Raw genomic sequence first — 19,706 nt, 5'->3', positions numbered from 1 at the left:
ATAATGCTAGCTATTTTTTTGGGCCAGTACAGTCCACTGGCGATTGTTGTAGCTGATTCTGGGCAGAAAAAAAAATTGTAAGGTATACTTACTTGTGCGTTCTATTAGCACGTATGTGGTGTGATTTAGCGTAGGAAGTGGACAAAGCTCCAGATGTTTTAATTAATTTCTAATCCCCCTGTTTCCTAATCCTTGCTAGCAACTCTTGCCTTTCAGAGGGATAATCGCCGGTGTAATTGCGCAAAATAAGCACAGCCGAAAGCGGCACAGACTTACAATGATATGTCAAATTGGTTTTTTTTTTTTAATCAGTTAAAAAGATATAAGTGGAGTGAAAACTGGCAGATCGAGTTCTTGTTCACGACCGATTTAAGGTTTTGGTATTCTGATGAATTCCAGGATTGGTCTTAAACTGCTTTGGTTTTGTTTGCCGCTCTTTAATCTTCTAACCCTGCGTTCTTAATCAGAACTGGGGGGCAGGTTTTTAATCTGGCATGAATGAGGCCGCGGATTAGCAGCCTCTGACCTTGCCATGCCGCGCAGCTGCCGCTTCTTCTTCCTCAAATCAAGGCTCTCTTTCCTGCACGGCTTGCAAAAATAAAGAGGACCGAGGTACTTTCTTTTGCGAAACACTGTAAAACGGCGAATGGAAGATGCGGGCGGCCCAGGGAGAACCCGAATTGCGGAGAAGTTAATTAGGAGTAATGGAGGTGAGAGTCAAGGCAGCTTTGACACACGTCAACTTGAGGATTGTGTGTCACGGCCGAACGGAAGGAGGCGGGGGATGATATCTGATGTCTGGGCGTGTAATCCTTGCAGACTCGCAGATGCCACATTGCTTGATGGTACACAGTTTTGCAGGGCTGCTTGTGAGCTATCGTTGACTTCTTAGGTGGAAGGATGGTGGACCAAAAACTTTTGAGTCGGCGGTGGGAAGTCGAGCGACAGGCCAATGCAAAAGTGCTAATGCGGCGAGGCAAGAAATCTCCATTGGTGCACAATTGCGTGCCACACACACCAACTGCTCTCTGGTTTTTGTGTTGGTTACGCTTCGAGGAAAACTCTGCCAAGTTGCGGTTTGCTTTTAACCCATTTGAGAATTTATTTTGTGTGTGTGTGTGTGTAAAACCGATCCCCATCTTAATTATATAAGCACAATAAAGGATAACAAATATTAATAAACAAAAACACTGGACCCTTATTGGGGGGCATGGGGACCGTTTTTTTTTCTTTTTCTTTTTTTAATTGTCTGCAAAAAAATACTCTAAATGACCAAAATTGTGTTTGGGAGTTGCATTGCATTATAAATACTCAAGCATAGATCTACTAATAGTAAAACCAAGTTTGCAGGGGTCTCACGTTGTTTTGGGGGATTTAAAAAAACAAAACAAAAAGCCCAAGACCAAGGTAAATCATGTCAAAACTGTCATTAATGTGACTTGTAACATGTACAACTCGATTGGGGGTGGGGGGGGGGGGGGATAAAACTATACAATGAGCACAATTAGGTTACAAATGTGTGCACACCCAGCTATAAAAATGAGGACGTCGCTGGGCTGTGTTCAGAATCAACTAATCACATTCAAAGTAACGTTAAATGGGAGTCACCACGCAACCGTCACCATTTAAAATGATTCTGATTAACCGCGGATGAAGTTGAGATGTTCTAGTAGGCTTTTCAATAAAGTTGTACACGTTAGTGGTCTCATTGAAGGTGGAAAAGGTTTTGGAATGATCTTGGTCTCGTTTCTATGCGTCAGTTGTCTCAAAATGAATGAGATGAAACAAGGGACAGTCAGGACGTGTTTGAAAGGCTTTTGTACACAAAATCGGTGTTGTTGGTGCTGCTTTGGTTGACTTGATTTTTGATTGGCTGCTCGTCATCATTGAAATCCAAAACAGAAAATAAAAAGTCAAAGAAAACCAATCCTTATAAAGTGTTCGGTTTGTTGGGAAGTAGGCATTTCCAATTTTTGAGTGACAAATATGGCAGAATGCCGTTTTACTTCTCACTTTCCAACCGGGTCTTGAGTTTGTTGCCGCGTCAGCGTTTTGAAGTTCAAATTGCTTTCACTTCCTCCAAGCGAGCAGTCAAATCCACAACTGTGTCGGTGTTTTGTCATATTTACCAAACACACAGTTTGCTAGAACTCATTTGTCACTCATCTGTGAATTGTACATCTCTGACAGCAGCAACGGAATCGTTGGCTTTTACTCCCACCTACAGGCGCAACTGCGTTACTACTGCCCTTTTTTTTTTTGATGACCAGTTCATCGGAGCGGCTTGTAAACACAAAATGATGTTTTATTTCAAAGACAACATTGACGAAAAAAAATAAAATTAAACACTCCATATGCAGATGTCAATAAAGGCTCTACGTTAATGTGCAACAGTGCTTGGGAATTAGAAAGAAAAAAAAACAAATGCATAAGGCACAATTTGCGCCACTCTTTTCTCTTGCGTGCCCCATTTTAAGGCACTCGAAGCATTCCTCATCAAGCCATGCATTTATTTGTAACCAGACAACGCGCGTTTAAAAAGTTCCGTTGGTACTTTGCATATTTGTTTCGGGACACAGTATCGCGGTACAGTATCATAACACTTGACAATGATCATAAAAACACGTTGGCGGGGGGTGGGGGGGGGGTTGTTAATGTGCCGGCGTAGGGATCAGGTTGAGTCTTTCCCTGAGAAATCGACCAACGGAAGCCTACTCTATGGTTAGTAACACACTCGTAACGAAGCTTTAGTAAAATTCTGAACTATGTTGATGTGAATTAAAAAGGAAACGCAAGCAAAATCCATGTAGGAGTGACTACTGTCTGTCATATTACATTTTTTAAAAACCCAACAACATTCCTTGGACACGGATATTTGGAAATGTTAAGTATCTCCAGGCCGGAGCCTCTGAACTTACCACTTTTCGATTCATCTTCACGCATCTTTATCCGCGAGGTGCGGCGACGCCGGGAAGTCCGGCGCCGAGAGCTTGGCCAGGAAGTGCAGGTGGTCCTGGTCCGAGGCGGACTCGGCGCCGACGCTCTTGCACAGCCTGGAAAGACTCTGGCGGGTTTCTTCCAGGTTCCGCTCCAGTTCTGCGCGTTCCTGAAGCAGCTTTGCTTTCTCACTTTTCTGCAACAAGAGAAACGTCATCTGAGTGGATTTTCGTGCTCCTCCTGAGTTGAGGGGTTTGTGCTCAAGTCAAGACAAGCAAGCGTGAGAGAAACGCAGAGCGACTTACTAAGGTTTTGATTTCACTGTCAAGATGATGTATGCTGTCCATCTTCCTCTTCCTGCATCGTTGCGCCGCCGCGCGGTTTTTGCTCCGGCGCCGGACGTCGTGAACGAAATCCAGCTGCTCGGGTGTCATGGAATGGCGCTTGAGAAGCTGCTGGAAAGCGCTGCGACTTAGCGTGGAGATGTGCTCCACTGGGAACGGCAGCTGAATCTAAAGGGGGGGGGGGGCGACAACGATATATTATTGCAGATTACGCCGGTGCCCAAGTCGGGTCCTTGAGAGCCCCCTATGCTGCCTGTTTTTGATATTTCCATCCTCCAACACACCCGATTGAGCTCATCAGCGAGCTTTGAAGAAGCCTGATAACGATCCCGATGCTTTCTATCACATTCAAAGCATGAAGCAAAATTTCCGGCATCTAATCAGTCACTCGGTACACATGTCAACGAGGCAAAGACAATACAGACGTCCCTAATTTGTCTTGGATTTGGATTTCAAGTCTTGAAAAGCCTACTAGAACATCATCCTAGGTTGCTAATCGAACGCCACACAAATTCAGGTGACAACCAAACACCGTTTCAAAAGGAGGACTCCCCCCCCCCCGCGGCAGGAATTATTGTCTGAACGTGACGCTGACCTCGGCCGCTCTCCTGTTGTTGGCCTCCGTATCTCCATCGCTGTCCATATCGGAGTCCTCCCCCGAGTTGAGTGAAGATATGCAGGGGCTCTTCTCCGATTGGGATAGCGCTTCGGTGCGCGAGTTGGGCTCCTCGCCCGTGCCGAGCTCCCTGAGGAAAGGGCAGTCGGCCGGATTGGAGGCGAGATCCAGCTGTTTGAGCCAATGGAAGTCCGAGGAGGCTTTCTCCCCATTGCTCTGGTCCAAGGCGGGCATGATCTGAGCCGGAGGTGGGGGGGTGCACAGGTCTGACCAAAATCCCTTGGCCAGATGCTCGGCCACTTCCCGCTCCTCCCTGCTTCTCTCGGAGAATCCCTCATCCTTGGCTGACTCCTCTAATAACTGCGAGCAATCTTCGGCACCGGGACAAGGAACAAGGCCGAAGCCCACGTCTAGAGTCTCCTCCCCGGGCCCAATCACGGCTCGCGGATCCACGTGCTCCGCCGTCGACAGCTCGCACGGCAACTCCGGCAGACTCAACCGCCGTTGCCCGCAAACGTCTTCCACAGCCAAAATGTCCCCGGCGCACATCTGAGAGTCATGATGAGCCGCATCGTCCCGATCGGGCAGAGACAACATCGGACACACGATGTTGGCCGACAAGTCCAGGGATAGCGAAGGCATCTGCGGCCCGCAAGTTTCCAAACACAAGCCGCGAGCGGGAACAGGAGCGGCCAAAGGGAACGGCGACGGGAGGTCCGTCGGCGAGTTGGAGCTGGGCGGCTTCGCCTCGCCGCCTTGACAGCAGACCCGCTGCTTGACATGCTGCGCTTTCGGCTCAGAAAACTTGGGGATGAGGAAATCGAAGCACGCCGACTCCAGGTTGCAAAAACCCAAGAATTGGGCGCAGCTTTGAATCTGATGGATGTTTTCTTTGGTGAAGAGCAGCTTTGATGTGTAGGCAAACTGCAGCAAAGGTTCAAAGCCCTGCACTGTCACCTGAGGCAAAAGGGGCGGACGATTGATTAGGCACGATCAAATTTATACTTCCATTTTACCAGCAAAAACGGTTGCGCTTGAAATACTTCCTGTTGTCATTCTTTTTCGTTCACATTTATAGTGGCAAACTGAATGGAGATCCCGAACTGACCTCATCCGGAAGGGTGACAACAGAGTTGTGTTTTGAGTCGGCGGCAGCGGCGCGGCTGTGGAAGTACTCGCTACACGAGGCCAGGACGGCGGCATGGGCGCGGAAGCGGCGGCCCTCCACCACCACGGTCACGTCGCACAGAACGTCATGCCGCCGCTGCTCGTCCAAGCACTGCAGGACGTGAGCGCTGTGGACGGCCGACTGGAAGGTGAACACAGACACGCGCTGGGCTTGGAGGAGCATGGTTCACTCGGCCTGCGGAGTGAAGAGAAAGCAGGGTGTTCATCAATGGCTTCAATGTGATTTCAGGTGTTTTACTTCAAAATGTTGAGTCTGTGACACATTGCTGTCATTAAGTCAGAGTTGAAATCGTTTCTTGGTCACGCTGGCAGCTCGAAACACAGCAAATGACCCCATTTAAAGGAATGGAAATAGAAAGCAGCACTTCAGAGGATTTTACTTGATAAAACAAAATGGCCATGTCAGGGCAGTATAATAAAAACATCCAGGGACACCTCACGCCTAAAATTTCAGTCATTTGGTCGTTATTATTATTATACTTGTATATTAAACTCGTCTAAGATGCGTATGTGTTCACATTGTTTTTGCAATGGTGTAAAACATGAGGACCATATTATTAAGAACACTATTCGGCGTCACACAATTCATTTCCATACAATTTAAATCAAACTAATTTAAATTGTTCATTATCTTTGTAAAGGTATAACGTTTGGCACAGCTTACGTTGGCGTTTATAATGACTTGTCGCGTAAACAGTTAGCGACCTTATTAGCACTTTTCTGCTCGTCAAGACAAGTTTAAAATGCTGACTCATGATTAGCCAACTTGGCCAAACACACGCGGGGGAACAAAGCTCGAGGAGACAAACTCATTTTACGACACGTTTGATTCTTTTTGGCGAAAAATGCTTATATTAAAGTCTTCGGACTAAGTTTGAAAAAAAAAAGGGGGGGTGGAACGGAGCGCCCCCTCCGCTTCGGCGAGGCGCTTATTGTCATGTAATTTCAAGCAAGCTCATTGAAGACAGTAAAAACTATTAAACTAATAGTTTAATTAAAACGGTTAACATATAGATTGAACACCAACCTGGAGTGTCAGCTCGTTAGCGGTACCATTTGTGCTCATCCGGAACCTCAGTCAGCAAAAGCCGTGCAGGGAAAAGCCTAACGAGCAACTGCGCATGCGCGAAGGGCATAGCCCTTCCAGAAACAGGGAACATACTGTCATGTTCTGTGTTTTATTGCATGGGCATACAAAATAAACATGTATTTGCTTAAAATTCCACCACCATCGCCCACTATATGGAATTACTGAGTTTTTGTCCAAATCTTTTTTTTTTAATAAACGTTCGGACCTTATGTTTGCACACCTCGACACATTCCCATGAGTCTGAGAAACAAAACAGCTGTAAAACATCAGCGCTAAATGTCCTTATGAGAAGTCACCGTCAAGTCAGTGACACAGAGAAATTCTGTACGGTGGAGCTTGAGCAGCGGGAGGGCATTAGAGGCACAGATTTGACGATTCTTAGCGGATCCTCTCGTAGAACAGGAGGTAGGCTTGGCTACTCTGCACTCTGCTCTCGCTCACGGGCTGCACGCTGGTGTCGCTGATGTGGAACCACGATCCTTGGGGTGGCTCTCCTAATAAAAAGGTGGAGACAGGTTTCATCAGTTGCAATCGAGCAGATTTGATAAGAAAACTTGGGTTGAGCTGATAATCAGTTCATTATTTCCAGTACTGTTAAGGAATTATTCCGCTAGAAGTTGACAGCTCCCATTCCTCAACAGTACGAAAACCTCTCTTCTTTATTTGAGCATTTCTTTTTCTGAAAACTGATATCTGTACTTTCTAGTTTCTGGTCCCACAACACAATTTTTTTTTTACGACCACAACATTGAGGGAAAAAAAACACAAATACAGTACAGCAGGAAAGACAATTGCAGGTGATCTTGACTGAATGAGATCTTACAAATGTGGGAAAACAAAACTAAATGGCGGAGTTTGCATGTTCTCCCCGGGCCTGCGTGGGTTTTCTCCGGGTGCTCCGGTTTCCTCCCACATTCCAAAAACATGCATAGCAGGCTGATTGAACACTCTAAATTGTCCCTCGGTGTGATTGTGAGCGTGGATGGTTGTTCGTTTCTGTGTGCCCTGCGATTGGCTGGCAACCGATTCAGGGTGTCCCCCGCCTATTGCCCGGAGACGGCTGGGATAGGCTCCAGCACCCCCCGCGACCCTAGTGAGGATCAAGCGGCTCGGAAGATGAATGAATGAATGAATGAATGATGAATATTATTTTGTACCGACATAGAGTTAGTCTAACCAAAAAACATACATCATAATTTGGAGTGGGGTCCCTCAGGGATATGATTGCAGTCCCCTCACGAACAACATGCGCTTCTCTCCATGTGGCCAAACGGAAGCGGAAGGGCAACCTACCTTGGACTTCTTTGTCGTTCCGTAACCACCGGTTCGGAAGATGAATGAATGAATGAATGAATGAATGAATGAATGAATGAATGAATGAAAACTAAATGGCAACAGCAGAGATGGAGGGGCAGCAACCAAAAAGCAATACAGCAGATGACGCAACACATTCAGACAATGAAGATATTTGCCAGCCTTACTCAAGAAAGTTTTGGGGGGGGGGGGGGGGGGGTTTGCCATTTTTCGACTAATTTGCTCGCCTGTTCACAATATTAGCAAAAAATGACATTCAAATGTGATTTGTTTTTCGCACTGTGTAAGTGTGTGCCAAGTTATCAAAATGGGTACTACCGCTAAAACGTAACTTTTCCCTCACTTGCATCCATTCTGCAACTTGTTCTTACCTTCAAGCCTGCTGGAGGACAATTTGGAGCTTTTGGGTCGCACTTTCACAAACGCTGTGTAGTGACCGGACCTCATGGTGCCGCTGTGCTCCACGATACCGTACAGGCTGTAGAGAATCTGACGTTCACCTTCTACCACGTTCTGCAAGGAGAAACGAATGTCTCATGATTTGAAGATACGTTTACGACACACTTTTTGGCACCCCGGCCAATGGGACCTCGACATGAACACTGACAAACGAAAGCAATTGCAGACGTAAAAATAAAGTGAGAAATTAAATATTTTTTTTAAAAAAACATATTCAGCCGAGAGATATTGAGCGCAAAAACAAAATCTGATTCTAATGAACAAAAACGACATCCTCAAAACCACATTACCTTACTCTTGAGGGCACAAAAGGGGGCGAGATCCAGTATCAGGGGGAAGGGTACGTGTCGGTTCACTTTACAAATACCGTAGCCGTTCTGGAGGAAATAAAAAAAAAAAAGGGAATTTAACAGAAGAGAATTTAACAGAATGCTTTACTGCGGACAGATGGGGAAATGCGTGAATGCGAATGTTTGTTCCTCCCCGTCGGATCACCTGCTGAAATCTCTTCAGGTGAAGCGTGAGCACCGGTGGCGGAGAGGAGATCAGCATTTGCTTGGAAGCCTCCGTGTAAACGTTCTTCTTAGATCCTAGCCAGAGAGCATTTGAGAGGACATATTAGACAAAACTTGACTTCCGGAAAAGTTGGGAAGACAGATCTGCCATTTTCAAGCAACATTTGGACAACATAGAATCACTCGATGTGCAAGCCGAGGTCAGTGTCGGCACAGATCGGCATTAGCTTCCGATCAGTTGCAAAAATGTTGACTGTTGAGTGTGGGGGATATTTGTGCTTGGTCCTGTGTCCGCTGCATGTGCCACATGCACAGATCAATCACATAAAGCTCTGCCTCAACAAGTGAAAATGCAAGCGGGCTTTAAACTGCATTTACGTGTACTTGCTATTTTCATCATCATCATCATCTGGGCTAGTGGCTCACCTTGTCCTGACCACTAGCTCCGCCCCCGGTCGTCATAGTATTGAAAGGCATACTGAGCCCGGTCAGTCATTTGCTGTAAATCCAAATTTTTGGCCAATTCCGAAGAAGTATTTGTGATCAAGCCTTTTTTTGAATGTTCCCAAATTGCCACATCACGAGCAACGGGATGGATGCATTGCGATAAACCGATGTGTCTGCTGCATGCGCTTTTTGCACAGATCTGGAAGTGCGGCGGATGAAGTGCCGCCTCCACAATTGAAAATGCTTTTCCCCTCTCCCCCGACGCTAGTAGAAGTCGCTTGCCTCGTTCAATTTCCAAGCCCCACCCCTGCCATGGGGATGAAAAGCCGCACTTGATGAGACTGAAACGCTAATTGAAAAGTGTGCTGTAATTCTACATCCTATTTGGACGAAAGGACATCACAGTCTAGACAGGTTATGAGGACACCTGGTCATTGTTTTGATTAGTGGCACCCCCCCAAACCCCCCCCAAAAAAGTATCCCCTTTAAAAGAAAAAGTCATTCCACTCTCCCACGCACATTTTTCCAGTGGCGTGCGGTGTGGTTCGTGGTTGGTGAGGCACTGACTCCTTTAGCGTCAGATTTACAAATATATTCCCCAGTGTGGGACGAATAAAGGATATCTTATATCTTATATCTTATATAAAGCAAAAAGGGTAGCTTATTCAATTGGCTCAACATGATATTTGCGACATGCAGACGATACGGCAAGCAGCACGAGCCAATTGCGTGCATCAACCCGGTTTGTGATGATTGCGCAATGCAATGCGCATTCAGAGGTGAGGCTCTGCCTCACCTGCCTCCCTTGACCGCATGTCCCCTGCATTTTTCTTACCCGCAGACTTGTCCTTGTTTGCCTGCCGTTTCGTGCAGCAGATGCATAGCAGGCTGTTATTCTCGCTGAGGATCTCCTCCTCCGTGAAGTGAAACAGACACGACTCCACCGAGCACTCCTGATTGTCGGGCGAAGGCCTGCGGGCCAAAGTCTGGAAGGCCAGCTCCGGGTCCTGGTTGACCACCACGTATTCCTTGGCCTCATCCCCCGCCGGCCCGTCGTCCTCGCTCTCCGGGCATGTTTCCACCAAGTCCGACTCGATGAAGGCGTCGTTCAAGTTGATTTTCTCCATCTCGCTGGCCAGCAAAAAGTCGTCGTCGTCGTCCAAGAAACCGTCGCTGGAGCAGCGTGCTTCCGGTGAGGCGGTGAAGCGGTTGCAGGAGGATTCCGAATGAGAGTTGTTGACAGAGTCGCCTTTGTCGTCGTCCTTGTCAGGTTGGACCGCGTCGATGCTAGGCGGGTTTTGTCCGGTTTGCGCGGATTCCCCTTCCCGCTTTTCAACGTCTTCTGCGAGATCTTTCGCTTGATTCAGAGACGCGAGACTGTTGAAACTGACTCGGCTCTCCAGCTTCTGCTGCCTCTTTTGATGCTGCGGAGACAAAAAGGAAGAAATGGGGAAGTCTTAAAGTTGCGGGTCCACTGAGTTTTTTTTCCAAGGATGTAAATGCCATGTGTCGCTCTGAATGCCGTAGGAATTTTAAAAAAATACTTCTTGGAAGTCAGAAGAGTTTATTATATATTTCGTATATTTCTGCGGTGAAAGGTTGCAATCTCATGAAGAACAGGTTGTATTTTTAAAAAGCTCACGCCGTAACCTCACATTAATAAAGTTACAGTTTAACAAGGGGGGGGGGGGGGGGGGGGGAATCCCGTGTTAACGAAGGACCAGCAATAATCCCAGGGTCAATTTGACCCACTGCACCAAAATGGTATGTAATGAAAAAAGGCCAATGCGCATTGTTTGTATCTAATTAATTCAATGCCAAAATATGTCATTACGAAAATCGGAAACCTATGACGGTCAAGTGGGGGCAATCGAGAGAGAGTGTTTACCTTGGCTTGTTTCTTGGCCTGCTTCTTGGCTTTCTTCTGCTGGTACTTGCTACCCGCGGGAACATCTTCGCCCTGACTTTCCGGGCCGTCCTCACTGGCTTCGCTGCTTTTCCGTACTGTTCTTTTCTGGGTCTTCTTCCTGTATGCCTGTATTCACACAACGAGACAAACGCACACAAGATCCAACTTAAAAAGTGCACACAAGCTTTTCTAAAGTGAAATTCAAATCTTTAGCGATTGATATGAATGGAAATGCCGTCGTTCCGTTCCAACGTTTGTGCTCCTTCTGGTGTGCAGGGCCTTGGCCACCAGGGGGCGGTAGAATGCAGTCGTACAACACAAACGAAGCATTTCACATCCAAATATAAGTGTAAAAAGCAGTAAGAATATCCTTTTTACAGAAGATAAATCATATATGTCTGTGATCATTGTTATCTGTGAAGATTTATTTTTACACCACTTGTGTTCAAATATCCACGGCTGAGACCGTTATACCACTGCCACGTCGATGCCATTTTCTTTCGTGTGCTAGGATTAAGCTAGCGGACATTCAAAGTGATGTGATTGTTATAAATTCTCTTTTTTTATGTTTAATTTAACGGTAAACTTTGACTGGGAGTGGCAAAAATTTAAAACGGCTTGTTTTGAAGATTTCACTTTGTGGCAAAACACGACTTGTGAAGTAGTGATATAAAAATGATTTAGTAGATATAAACATAACGGGGTAGGACTAGTAAGTTTTTTACTTCATCCTACTCCCTTGAACATAATAACTGTGTTGAATGAAGACTGATTTCTTTCTTTTTACTTTTTTATCTACCTTATTTTCAAATTATTACTGTATATGTTTTATGTTCAATAAACAAACAAACAAACAAGTGATTTGGTATTTGTTGCTAGCACCGAATGCTCATATTTCAATTTGTTTTGCTCTCAAGTCAACTGGCAGCCTCACACTTGCACTGTAGTTTTCAAAGTTTTTTTTTTTAATGGGAAAACAAAACACACACACGCATACATTTTTTCTTTTTTTTTTTTACCTGATCAGAAACTGGAAGAGAAAGGTCCAAAAACATCTCGGTGACCACAGACACCTGTGAGAGTAAAAAAAGGAGCCGTTGAGCATCAATATTTGTCGGCATGATACTGTGAACGTCGTCTCGTTTGCGCTACCGTTTTACACTGCTGACACATGATCGTGCTGGTCATCTCTCCGCCAAACACCTGGTCCACAAAATTTTGAGGTAGCCCGTTTTTCTCATACTCTGCTCATTAAAACAGATGCATGGCATACTTTAAGCAACAACCGCAACCCCCCGCCCCCTTTAAAAAACACACACGCACAGCGGCAATTTCTACTTTACCTTTAACGACGGATTTGAGCTCCTCTGCATCTGTGACTTTTCCCGATCGTTTCAGTGTCTCCGTGATTGCAGAGCTCACCCTCTGAAAGATACAAATCAAGTGATTAAATGTGAAAATGAATAAATAAGTAATATTAATAATAATAATAATAATAATAATAATAATAATGGGTTCATATCACACCGCTCACAGTCAAAGTGCTTTGCAAGACAATCAAATATATAAAATATAAAATATAAATCAACCAAGGCGGCCCGGTGGACCAGTGGTTAGCACGTCGGCTTCACAGCGCAGAGGTACCGGGTTCGATTCCAGCTCCGGCCTCCCTGTGTGGAGTTTGCATGTTCTCCCCGGGCCTGCGTGGGTTTTCTCCGGGTGCTCCGGTTTCCTCCCACATTCCAAAAACATGCGTGGCAGGCTGATTGAACACTCTAAAATTGTCCCGAGGTTTAAATGTGAGTGCGGATGGTTGTTCGTTTCTGTGTGCCCTGCGATTGGCTGGCAACCGATTCAGGGTGTCCCCCGCCCACTGCCCGAAGGCAGCTGGGATAGGCTCCAGCACCCCCTGCGACCCTCGTGAGGATCAAGCGGCTCGGAAGATGAATGAATGAATAAATCAACCAAAGAGTAGTGCGGAATACAGAAAGAATGCACGTGAATGCGACTGGAACGCACGCGTGTCATGCAAATCAAATTCATGTCATCGCAATCATTTGAGCCTTTCGCTGGCCACCAAATGGCATACTTTGCTCTCCTCCGCCCTCATGCCGTCGAGGAGGTAGCGCAGCAGCTCCTGGCTGTCTTGCTGCTGAAATCCTTTGAACCTCGCAGCCCTGCGCCAACGAGACAAAGGCCGTGAACGCAAAACACTCAAGTTGCCGGGTTCGGACGTCAGCATTTGTAGCGGTCGGGTGCTCACTTTTTACAAACTTGCGCAAACAGCTCCAGTGGTGTCACCACGCCTTTCTTTGACTCTTGGATTTCGTTGAGGAGCTGATTCATCGCCATCGTTAGCGAGCCGGGCCGATCCAATTCGGCCACAATGGCCTCCTATATGCTCACAAAAAGTCAAAGTTAGAATTGGCCAGGGTTTATTTTTAAAGTGATTCTAGAACGACATTTTGTGCCATTTTTTTCTTTTCTCCAAATCAATTTGGGCTGTGCTGAATGAAAACAATGTTTCCCGGTATTTTTCCAATTTGTGTTCTATTTTGGGGGGGGGGGGATTGGCCATCTGTGTCCACGTTGCTCAGTCATTAATCAGAATATAGAAGGGTGTCAATCATTGACCCATTCAAAGGCAAAAATGGCGTCATTCTTATTTTTAGGTACTGTACTTTATGGAGCGGCCCGGTAGTCCAGTGGTTAGCACGTCGGCTTCACAGTGCAGAGGTACCGGGTTCGATTCCAGCTCCGGCCTCCCTGTGTGGAGTTTGCATGTTCTCCCCGGGCCTGCGTGGGTTTTCTCCGGGTGCTCCGGTTTCCTCCCACATTCCAAAAATATACATGGCAGGCTGATTGAACACTCTAAATTGTCCCTAGGTGTGAGTGTGAGTGCGAATGGTTGTTCGTTTCTGTGTGCCCTGCGATTGGCTGGCAACCGATTCAGGGTGTCCCCCGCCTACTGCCCGAAGACAGCTGGGATAGGCTCCAGCATCCCCCGCGACCCTAGTGAGGATCAAGCAGCTCAGAAGATGAATGAATGAATGAATGAATTTGGGCTGTGCTGAATGAAAACAATGTTTCCCGGTATTTTTCCAATTTGTGTTCTATTTTGGGGGGGGATTGGCCATCTGTGTCCAGGTTTCTCAGTCATTAATCAGAATATACAAGGGTGTCAATCATTGACCCATTTAAAGGCAAAAATGACATCATTCTTATTTTTAGGTACTGTACTTTATGGACGTTTTGCGGACTTTACGATTAAAAAGTGGACTTGCGTAAACGTAGCATCTAGCCCAGGGTTAGCTTGGCTTTTGGGAAGCTGACATTTTTTTTGAAGTTGGGGACAGATGTGTGAAATAACTTTTTCCAAGTTCATACAGTCGAGTCAGAAAAAAAAATGTACCAGTGTGGAGGAGGAAGCTGGTTTGACACTGAGGCTGGTCTTGTCTTCTATCACCTTGTTCAGGGTCTGTCTTAACATCTGCGTCTGAGAGAGGTTCTGCAACGTGGATACAAGAAAACATTTGGTGACACTTCACATGGATTCATTTGTCTTGTTTGGGAAGGTCTTTTTACCTGGATGACGGCGTTAAAGAAACAAGTATTGCCCAGGTTGCTGAGCCCCCGGACGGGAACGCCGCTGTTGTCTTCCGTTGAGCTGCTGGAGTTTGGCGACTTGCACACAGACACTTTCCTGGTGGTCCTCCTCTCGCAGCTGCGGTTCCTGACGTTCTCCTTGTCTTCATCTTCTTCTGTCTTGAAAGTGACGCTTTTCGGTCGCACCTCCAACACGTCGTTTTCTGTGACGGCGAATGGCGAGGAGGAGAAATGACAACCCATAACAGATTGTGTGCCGGGTCTTCGCGGCTCCGTTGTATTTTACACTTACTTCTCTCTGTTTTCTGTACAGACTCCAGCTGCATCTTCTTTTTGATGTTGCTCACCAGCTGAGCCAACTGACTGCTTGCAGAGTACCGCACCTCATCGTCGCACTCGTAGCACCTGAAGGAGGAGCAGAGGTGGAAGTCACTTACAAAAGTGAAAAGCCAAAAACAAATCTCAACTTTCCCATGGAAAGGAAACACGTACACTCACCAAACACTCCAGCTGTCCAAGCTGATCACCAGGCAATGAGTATCTGACCGCGGCGTTTCGTAGTGTTTGATGGCGTGTTGGTTCTCTGAGCTTCGTCCACATCCCTTCAAAGAAAAGTTTCAATCAAACCTTTCTTGATGTCCAAACAAATCAAGGTGACGTGAACTCACTCTGTGGCCACATTTCATGCACATCCACACTTCCACCACCAAGTCATTTTCATCCTCAGAGTCGCCAGAAGGGTCAGTGCTTCTGTTCTCTTTATTGTCCTCATTTTTGCAGTCCTGGCAACGTGTCCCGTCAAATACGTCAGAGATCTTCCTGAGAAGAGTCTGGTCTGTGCCTTTCCTAATGTGCTTGCAAACTGGACCTGAGAGGATAAAACACAGTTGTGGAGAAGGATCAAGCTACTCTTCATCACTTTTGTGAAGATGTAAGCATGCGTACCTGTCATTTCAAACTCATCATCCTCTCTGGAGCTCCTGTCCTTCGCTTTTTTCTTCCCCATGTTCCCTTATTTTACGCTATTACAGACGGAAACCACACGTGACGTATTTTTGGTGTAATATTGCTTATAAATAAGCCACTTACGTGAAGATTAAAGTCGAATTCGAGCACGTAATGCCATCACGTAATTCAACTCCCTGCTTGAGGAGACTTACTGGACACACACGGAGGCGACCCACGTCACACGTTCACTTTCGCTTACTTTTTCCGCCAGACGCCAACTTTAATGTAGACATCTCACCAAATTCCCCATGGAATCACGCTTCGAGGGCAAATTTGTACGCATTCGGCGAGCAAAAAGGTGCTGATTTAACAGACCAAAGAGGAGTCAGTCATTTCTATAGAGGAAGATAAGGAGGGGGGAACTAAAAGTGACGGCTTCGTTTTCATGTGTGCAGTGTCTATGCTCTTCCGGTGCGTCTGGAGCGTGCCATTGCCAAACTACGAATCCAGTCCAGTGAGGTCGCTCGTGTCTCTTTCTTTGCATTTAACACAGACGTGTTACTTTTTAAAATCACCACGGGTAAACTCTCATGATGCGATTTTGGGCACATGTAAAAATAAGAATTAAAAAGGACCTCTATTGTCCGGCGTGTTTTTTTTCCGGTGCGCCGCCTATAATGTTCCGGGCGTGAGCACAAGCTGGGAGCATGCTAGGTTAAAATGCTATTTTGGTGCGCCGTCCACAACCTTCCGGGTGGAATGGAAACATCCGTTTCTACTTGGCTTCAACGTGAACGTGTCATAGAAAAGTCTCCTAAAGCGACTTTAGGTGCATCAAGTGGGAAATCAAAACTATGATCGACTTTTGATAAAATACATAATAGTCATTTAAACATGTCTTTCCGGGAGTGGGCAGCGGCACAGCTGGCAGAACTCGAACTGCTGACCAGCATGTTCCCCACGCTTGAGGAACTGGAGATCGTGGACCAGCTGGCTCTGGCCGAGCTCCGGGACTATGCCGGCGCCGAGGGTTCGCCGTCGGTTTCCACCGAGAGTCCACCGGCACCACCTCCCTCCTCCAGACCCCAGTTCGTCATCAAGCAGAGGCTGGAGGATGACACAGGAGACGCAGAAGGGGATAATAAAAGTGTAAAGTGTCCCATTCTGTCATTGAGAATTGATGAATAAACTCTTTATTTTACAATATAAATGTCACATTCTTTCATGTCGTTTTTACAGGTGGACTTTATTCTCACCTGCACGTATCCACCTGAATATCCTAGTGTGGTCCCAGAGTTAACGGTTCGGTAAGAACAAAGACTGTTAAGAAGTAAATACGGTTTATGTGTGTCGTTAGCGTTGAAATGTATCCATGGGATTAGTCACTATCCAATCACTGAGTTTAATCTATTGACAGTCATTCACATCTTTAAAAAAAAAAATACACTTTACATCAACCCAGTCAGTGAAATTTGGCTGCCCGCAGTTACACCAGTGGCCTGTTGGCGGTCTCAAGGTGCATCGAGTTGTGGTCATTCCCTTGAGGCAGAGAAGAAGAGCTCAAATTGTCACAATAAGAGGTCCAGAGTTTGATTTCCTTATTTTGTGTTATTAGTAAAGTATGACAGTGCCAGACACACACGAGAAAATAAAACACATTTTAAACGCGGTTGTATCACTTATCAAGGATGTTTCTCTAGGTGTTGTGGGCTGAGCCGTGCGCAGCAGACACAGCTCCACGCTGGACTCAAAGCGCACCTGGCGGACTCCTGCCTGGGAGACGTGTGCGTGCTGTCAGCGCTGGAATGGCTGAGGGACAACTTGCGCGCCTTTGTTGACAAAAGCTCTTCGGCGCCAATGCCTCCTGCGCGCACGTGCGACACGGCCTCGCCGCCACTGCGTGAGGCGTTTAGTCGCCTGTGGATCTACAGCCATCACATCTACAACAGCACCAAGAGGAAGAACATCTTAGAGTGGGCCAAGGAGCTCGGACTGTCCGGTTTCAGCATGCCCGGGAAGCCCGGCATTGTTTGTGTGGAAGGTGCACAAGGGGCCTGCGAGGAGTTCTGGTCCAGGTAACTTTGGTTGACATTTCCAGACATTTGGTTTTCAGATGTATTTGTGCATTTACAGTCGAGCTTCAAGACAAGTTAGGCTTTGGAAACCAAGGCTGGGGTCTCAATTTAAGGTTTTAAACAAGTTATTAGGGTTTCAAACCTGGTTCAGGGCTATGAGGGCATGTCAGGGTTTGGGTTTCAAGCTTGGTTTAATTTAAGGTGTCACCCTGGTTTCGGGTTTCAATTTAAGGTTTCCTGGTTCGGTTTTGCCAAAGTTATGGTTTGGCTTTTGAGTGTAAAGACAGGGTTAGGGTTTCAAACAAGGCTAAGGGTTTCAAATGAGCATTTCACACCTGGTTTAGGGTTTCAGTTTGTGGTTTCAAGCCTTGGTTAGTGTTTCAGTGTGCAAAGCCAAAGTCAAGGTTTCAAATAAGAGCTAACTAAGAGACAAGGTTAGGGTCAGAAGCTAAGGCAGGTGTTGTTAAGGTCTCAATATAAGGTTTCCTGTATAAGGGTTTCAAGCCCGCGTGATGGCTTGAAATTAGTGTTTCATTTTGGGTCAGGGATTCAAATTAGGGCTGCAAGGCTATGGTGAGATTTCAAATTGTGTCTGAAACCAATGTTCCACTTGTCCATCATACACTATTACTGTCCGAGGCCAATCCGTTCGCCCGAGATGCTAAACGTTGTCGGCATCGTCTAGAGTGAAGAACCTGACTTGGAAGCGGATCACGATTCGACACCGAGAAGACGTTGGGCTACGTGACAAGCCAAGCAACCAAAGCATCGACAACCTGCGCAAGTTCTCCGGCTTCGAGGAGGCGGCCTTCGACCCTCGCGGGACCCGAGGGAACCACATGGACCTGGGCCTGCTCTACCAGTTCTTGCAGGAGAAAGGCTGCTGCGACGTTTTCCAGATGTACTTTGGTGTAGAAGGGAGGAGATAGTTTCCGCGCAGGGTGCCCGGTTCAGCTGCGGAGTCCTGAAATGGGATCGTCTGCACAGTGTCATCACAGGGACCGAGCAGAATGGTCCACATCCTCTATTTTTTCCGTGTGATAAAGCCGAGTTATCTCAACCCAAATCCCAGAGGACGCTTTGTAATTAAGTCCCCCACACTTACAAGTAAGATGTCAGAGTGAGTGTTTCTCCCGAGGTTTGAGCAAAAGTTGTCTGGGGGGTGGGGGGGTGTTACTATTTCTTCCAATAGCGCCGCACACCCCGCGGAAGTGTCTCACTTCGCAAATGTTGCTGTGCCGACTGCATAGATTTGATCTGAAGAATTATAGATAAGAAAATCTCATTTTCTTTAACGCTAAGGTAGATCAATCAGGGCGCACACTCCCAATTAAAAGTTGTTGATTACTCAACGTGGGTCTGAGTCGCCAATGACAGAGATAAAATCGAGGACTAATTAGGAAAACTGACACAAAAATTAAACAGTTTGATCATTTTTAAAAGATGCCGGAGTGTAAGGCACAAACCGTAATGGGTTTGGGTTTCAAATTCGGGTTTCTAGTCAATGTTGGTGTTCCAAGTCAGGGTTAGGATTTTAAACAAAGGTAGCTTTTGGCGTTTCAAATTAGGGTTTGGTCAAATTGACTGTTAGCAATAGCAACAAAATTAAGACATAGATCGGGCCTTCGGTTAAGGTTTCAAACAAGGTTCTTAAACAAGGGTTAGCGTTTGAAAGTGAAATGCCGGAGTGTAAGGCACAACCGTAATGGGTTTGGGTTTCAAATTCGGGTTTCTAGTCAATGTTGGTGTTCCAAGTCAGGGTTAGGATTTTAAACAAAGGTAGCTTTTGACGTTTCAAATTAGGGTTTGAAGACTGCTTTGGTCAAATTGACTGTTAGCAATAGCAACAAAATTCAGACATAGAGCGGGCTTTCAGTTAAGGTTTCAAACAAGGGTTAGCGTTTGAAAGTGAAATGATGGTTTGAAATTGGGGGCTCTAGCCTTATTTCGGGTTTTCAACAAGGGTTAGTGTTTCAACCCGTTCACCACCGAATGGGCATCTCCAAAAAAGACTTCTGGGGGCGCGTCGTACATGTGCGTGTTCGCTTTTGGCCAGCAGATGTCAGTGTTGAATAAACTCAGGGCTTTTGATTGAACCACTTGCTGCGTGCCTCCACTTGTTGTGCAGATCATTAACAATTCCGATCGATACCGCTCCATAACACCTTCACGGATCACTCTTCAACATATGCTTTCGTCTTGTAGCTGTTGTTGTTGTGACCCAGCTCAAAGTCTACACCGACCGCGGCGCAGCGGCA

The 19,706-nt window shown here is 46.4% G+C and overlaps 3 protein-coding genes and 1 long non-coding RNA gene across 9 annotated transcripts in view; 1 reads left to right on the top strand and 3 right to left on the bottom strand.

The window, feature by feature from the left end:
- The window catches only part of LOC127609024 (uncharacterized), a 220,753-nt gene that overhangs the window by 51,720 nt on the left and 149,327 nt on the right, over positions 1–19,706 (bottom strand). The window lies entirely within an intron of this gene.
- On the bottom strand, positions 2,285–6,196 carry LOC127608939 (transcription regulator protein BACH1-like). Its single transcript, XM_052078485.1, has 5 exons — positions 6,113–6,196; positions 5,006–5,260; positions 3,877–4,854; positions 3,243–3,449; positions 2,285–3,133 (listed from the first exon to the last, which is right to left on the bottom strand). Exons 2-5 carry the CDS (start codon positions 5,246–5,248, stop codon positions 2,936–2,938), a joined length of 1,626 nt encoding a protein of 541 aa, XP_051934445.1. The 5' UTR covers positions 5,249–5,260; positions 6,113–6,196; the 3' UTR covers positions 2,285–2,935.
- Positions 6,306–19,706, bottom strand: part of usp16 (ubiquitin specific peptidase 16) — a 274,331-nt gene continuing 260,930 nt past the window's right edge. Inside the window, exons 1-18 of one of the 3 annotated variants that reach the window (XM_052078408.1) lie at positions 15,586–15,803; positions 15,371–15,447; positions 15,094–15,293; positions 14,924–15,027; positions 14,718–14,830; positions 14,405–14,628; positions 14,232–14,327; positions 13,083–13,213; positions 12,909–12,996; positions 12,163–12,244; positions 11,972–12,063; positions 11,839–11,892; positions 10,799–10,945; positions 9,746–10,334; positions 8,444–8,538; positions 8,239–8,325; positions 7,861–8,002; positions 6,306–6,669 (exon numbers count right to left, since the gene is read on the bottom strand). In XM_052078408.1, the coding sequence (XP_051934368.1) occupies positions 6,554–6,669; positions 7,861–8,002; positions 8,239–8,325; positions 8,444–8,538; positions 9,746–10,334; positions 10,799–10,945; positions 11,839–11,892; positions 11,972–12,063; positions 12,163–12,244; positions 12,909–12,996; positions 13,083–13,213; positions 14,232–14,327; positions 14,405–14,628; positions 14,718–14,830; positions 14,924–15,027; positions 15,094–15,293; positions 15,371–15,431 (2,421 nt within the window). In that variant the 5' untranslated portion in view covers positions 15,432–15,447; positions 15,586–15,803 and the 3' untranslated portion in view covers positions 6,306–6,553. Of the gene's footprint in view, positions 6,670–7,860; positions 8,003–8,238; positions 8,326–8,443; positions 8,539–9,745; positions 10,335–10,798; positions 10,946–11,838; positions 11,893–11,971; positions 12,064–12,162; positions 12,245–12,908; positions 12,997–13,082; positions 13,214–14,231; positions 14,328–14,404; positions 14,629–14,717; positions 14,831–14,923; positions 15,028–15,093; positions 15,294–15,370; positions 15,448–15,514; positions 15,804–19,706 lie in introns of those variants that run through there. The other 2 variants (XM_052078407.1, XM_052078409.1) reach the window with 2 other exon arrangements.
- rwdd2b (RWD domain containing 2B) lies at positions 15,545–19,544 on the top strand. Of its 4 annotated transcripts, none has more exons than XM_052078571.1 (5): positions 15,545–15,731; positions 16,290–16,522; positions 16,613–16,680; positions 17,074–17,448; positions 18,134–19,544. In XM_052078571.1, exons 1-5 carry the CDS (start codon positions 15,545–15,547, stop codon positions 18,375–18,377), a joined length of 1,107 nt encoding a protein of 368 aa, XP_051934531.1. In that variant the 3' UTR covers positions 18,378–19,544. The 4 variants fall into 4 exon arrangements, with proteins under 4 accessions (XP_051934531.1, XP_051934534.1, XP_051934532.1 ...); XM_052078574.1 differs by lacking the exon at positions 15,545–15,731 and adding an exon at positions 16,069–16,202 and having other exon boundaries at positions 16,283–16,522; XM_052078572.1 differs by lacking the exon at positions 15,545–15,731 and adding an exon at positions 16,079–16,202.

The sequence above is a fragment of the Hippocampus zosterae genome, chromosome 10 (assembly GCF_025434085.1).
Source record: "Hippocampus zosterae strain Florida chromosome 10, ASM2543408v3, whole genome shotgun sequence".
Lineage (NCBI taxonomy): Eukaryota > Metazoa > Chordata > Actinopteri > Syngnathiformes > Syngnathidae > Hippocampus > Hippocampus zosterae.
This window is presented reverse-complemented; position numbering and strand designations above follow the sequence as displayed.

Bases quoted from the DNA above. Each gene is read 5' to 3' on its own strand.
- LOC127608939 (XM_052078485.1), bottom strand. From the start codon at position 5,248: ATGCTCCTCCAAGCCCAGCGCGTGTCTGTGTTCACCTTCCAGTCGGCC. The intron at 4,855-5,005 runs GTCAGTTCGGGA...CTTTTGCCTCAG, and splicing joins TTGTCACCCTTCCGGATGAG to GTGACAGTGCAGGGCTTTGA. The intron at 3,450-3,876 runs GTCAGCGTCACG...CCCCCCCTTTAG, and splicing joins ACAACAGGAGAGCGGCCGAG to ATTCAGCTGCCGTTCCCAGT.
- rwdd2b (XM_052078571.1), top strand. From the start codon at position 15,545: ATGCCATCACGTAATTCAACTCCCTGCTTGAGGAGACTTACTGGACAC. The intron at 15,732-16,289 runs GTGCTGATTTAA...GGGAGTGGGCAG, and splicing joins CGCATTCGGCGAGCAAAAAG to CGGCACAGCTGGCAGAACTC. The intron at 16,523-16,612 runs GTAAAGTGTCCC...TCGTTTTTACAG, and splicing joins CAGAAGGGGATAATAAAAGT to GTGGACTTTATTCTCACCTG.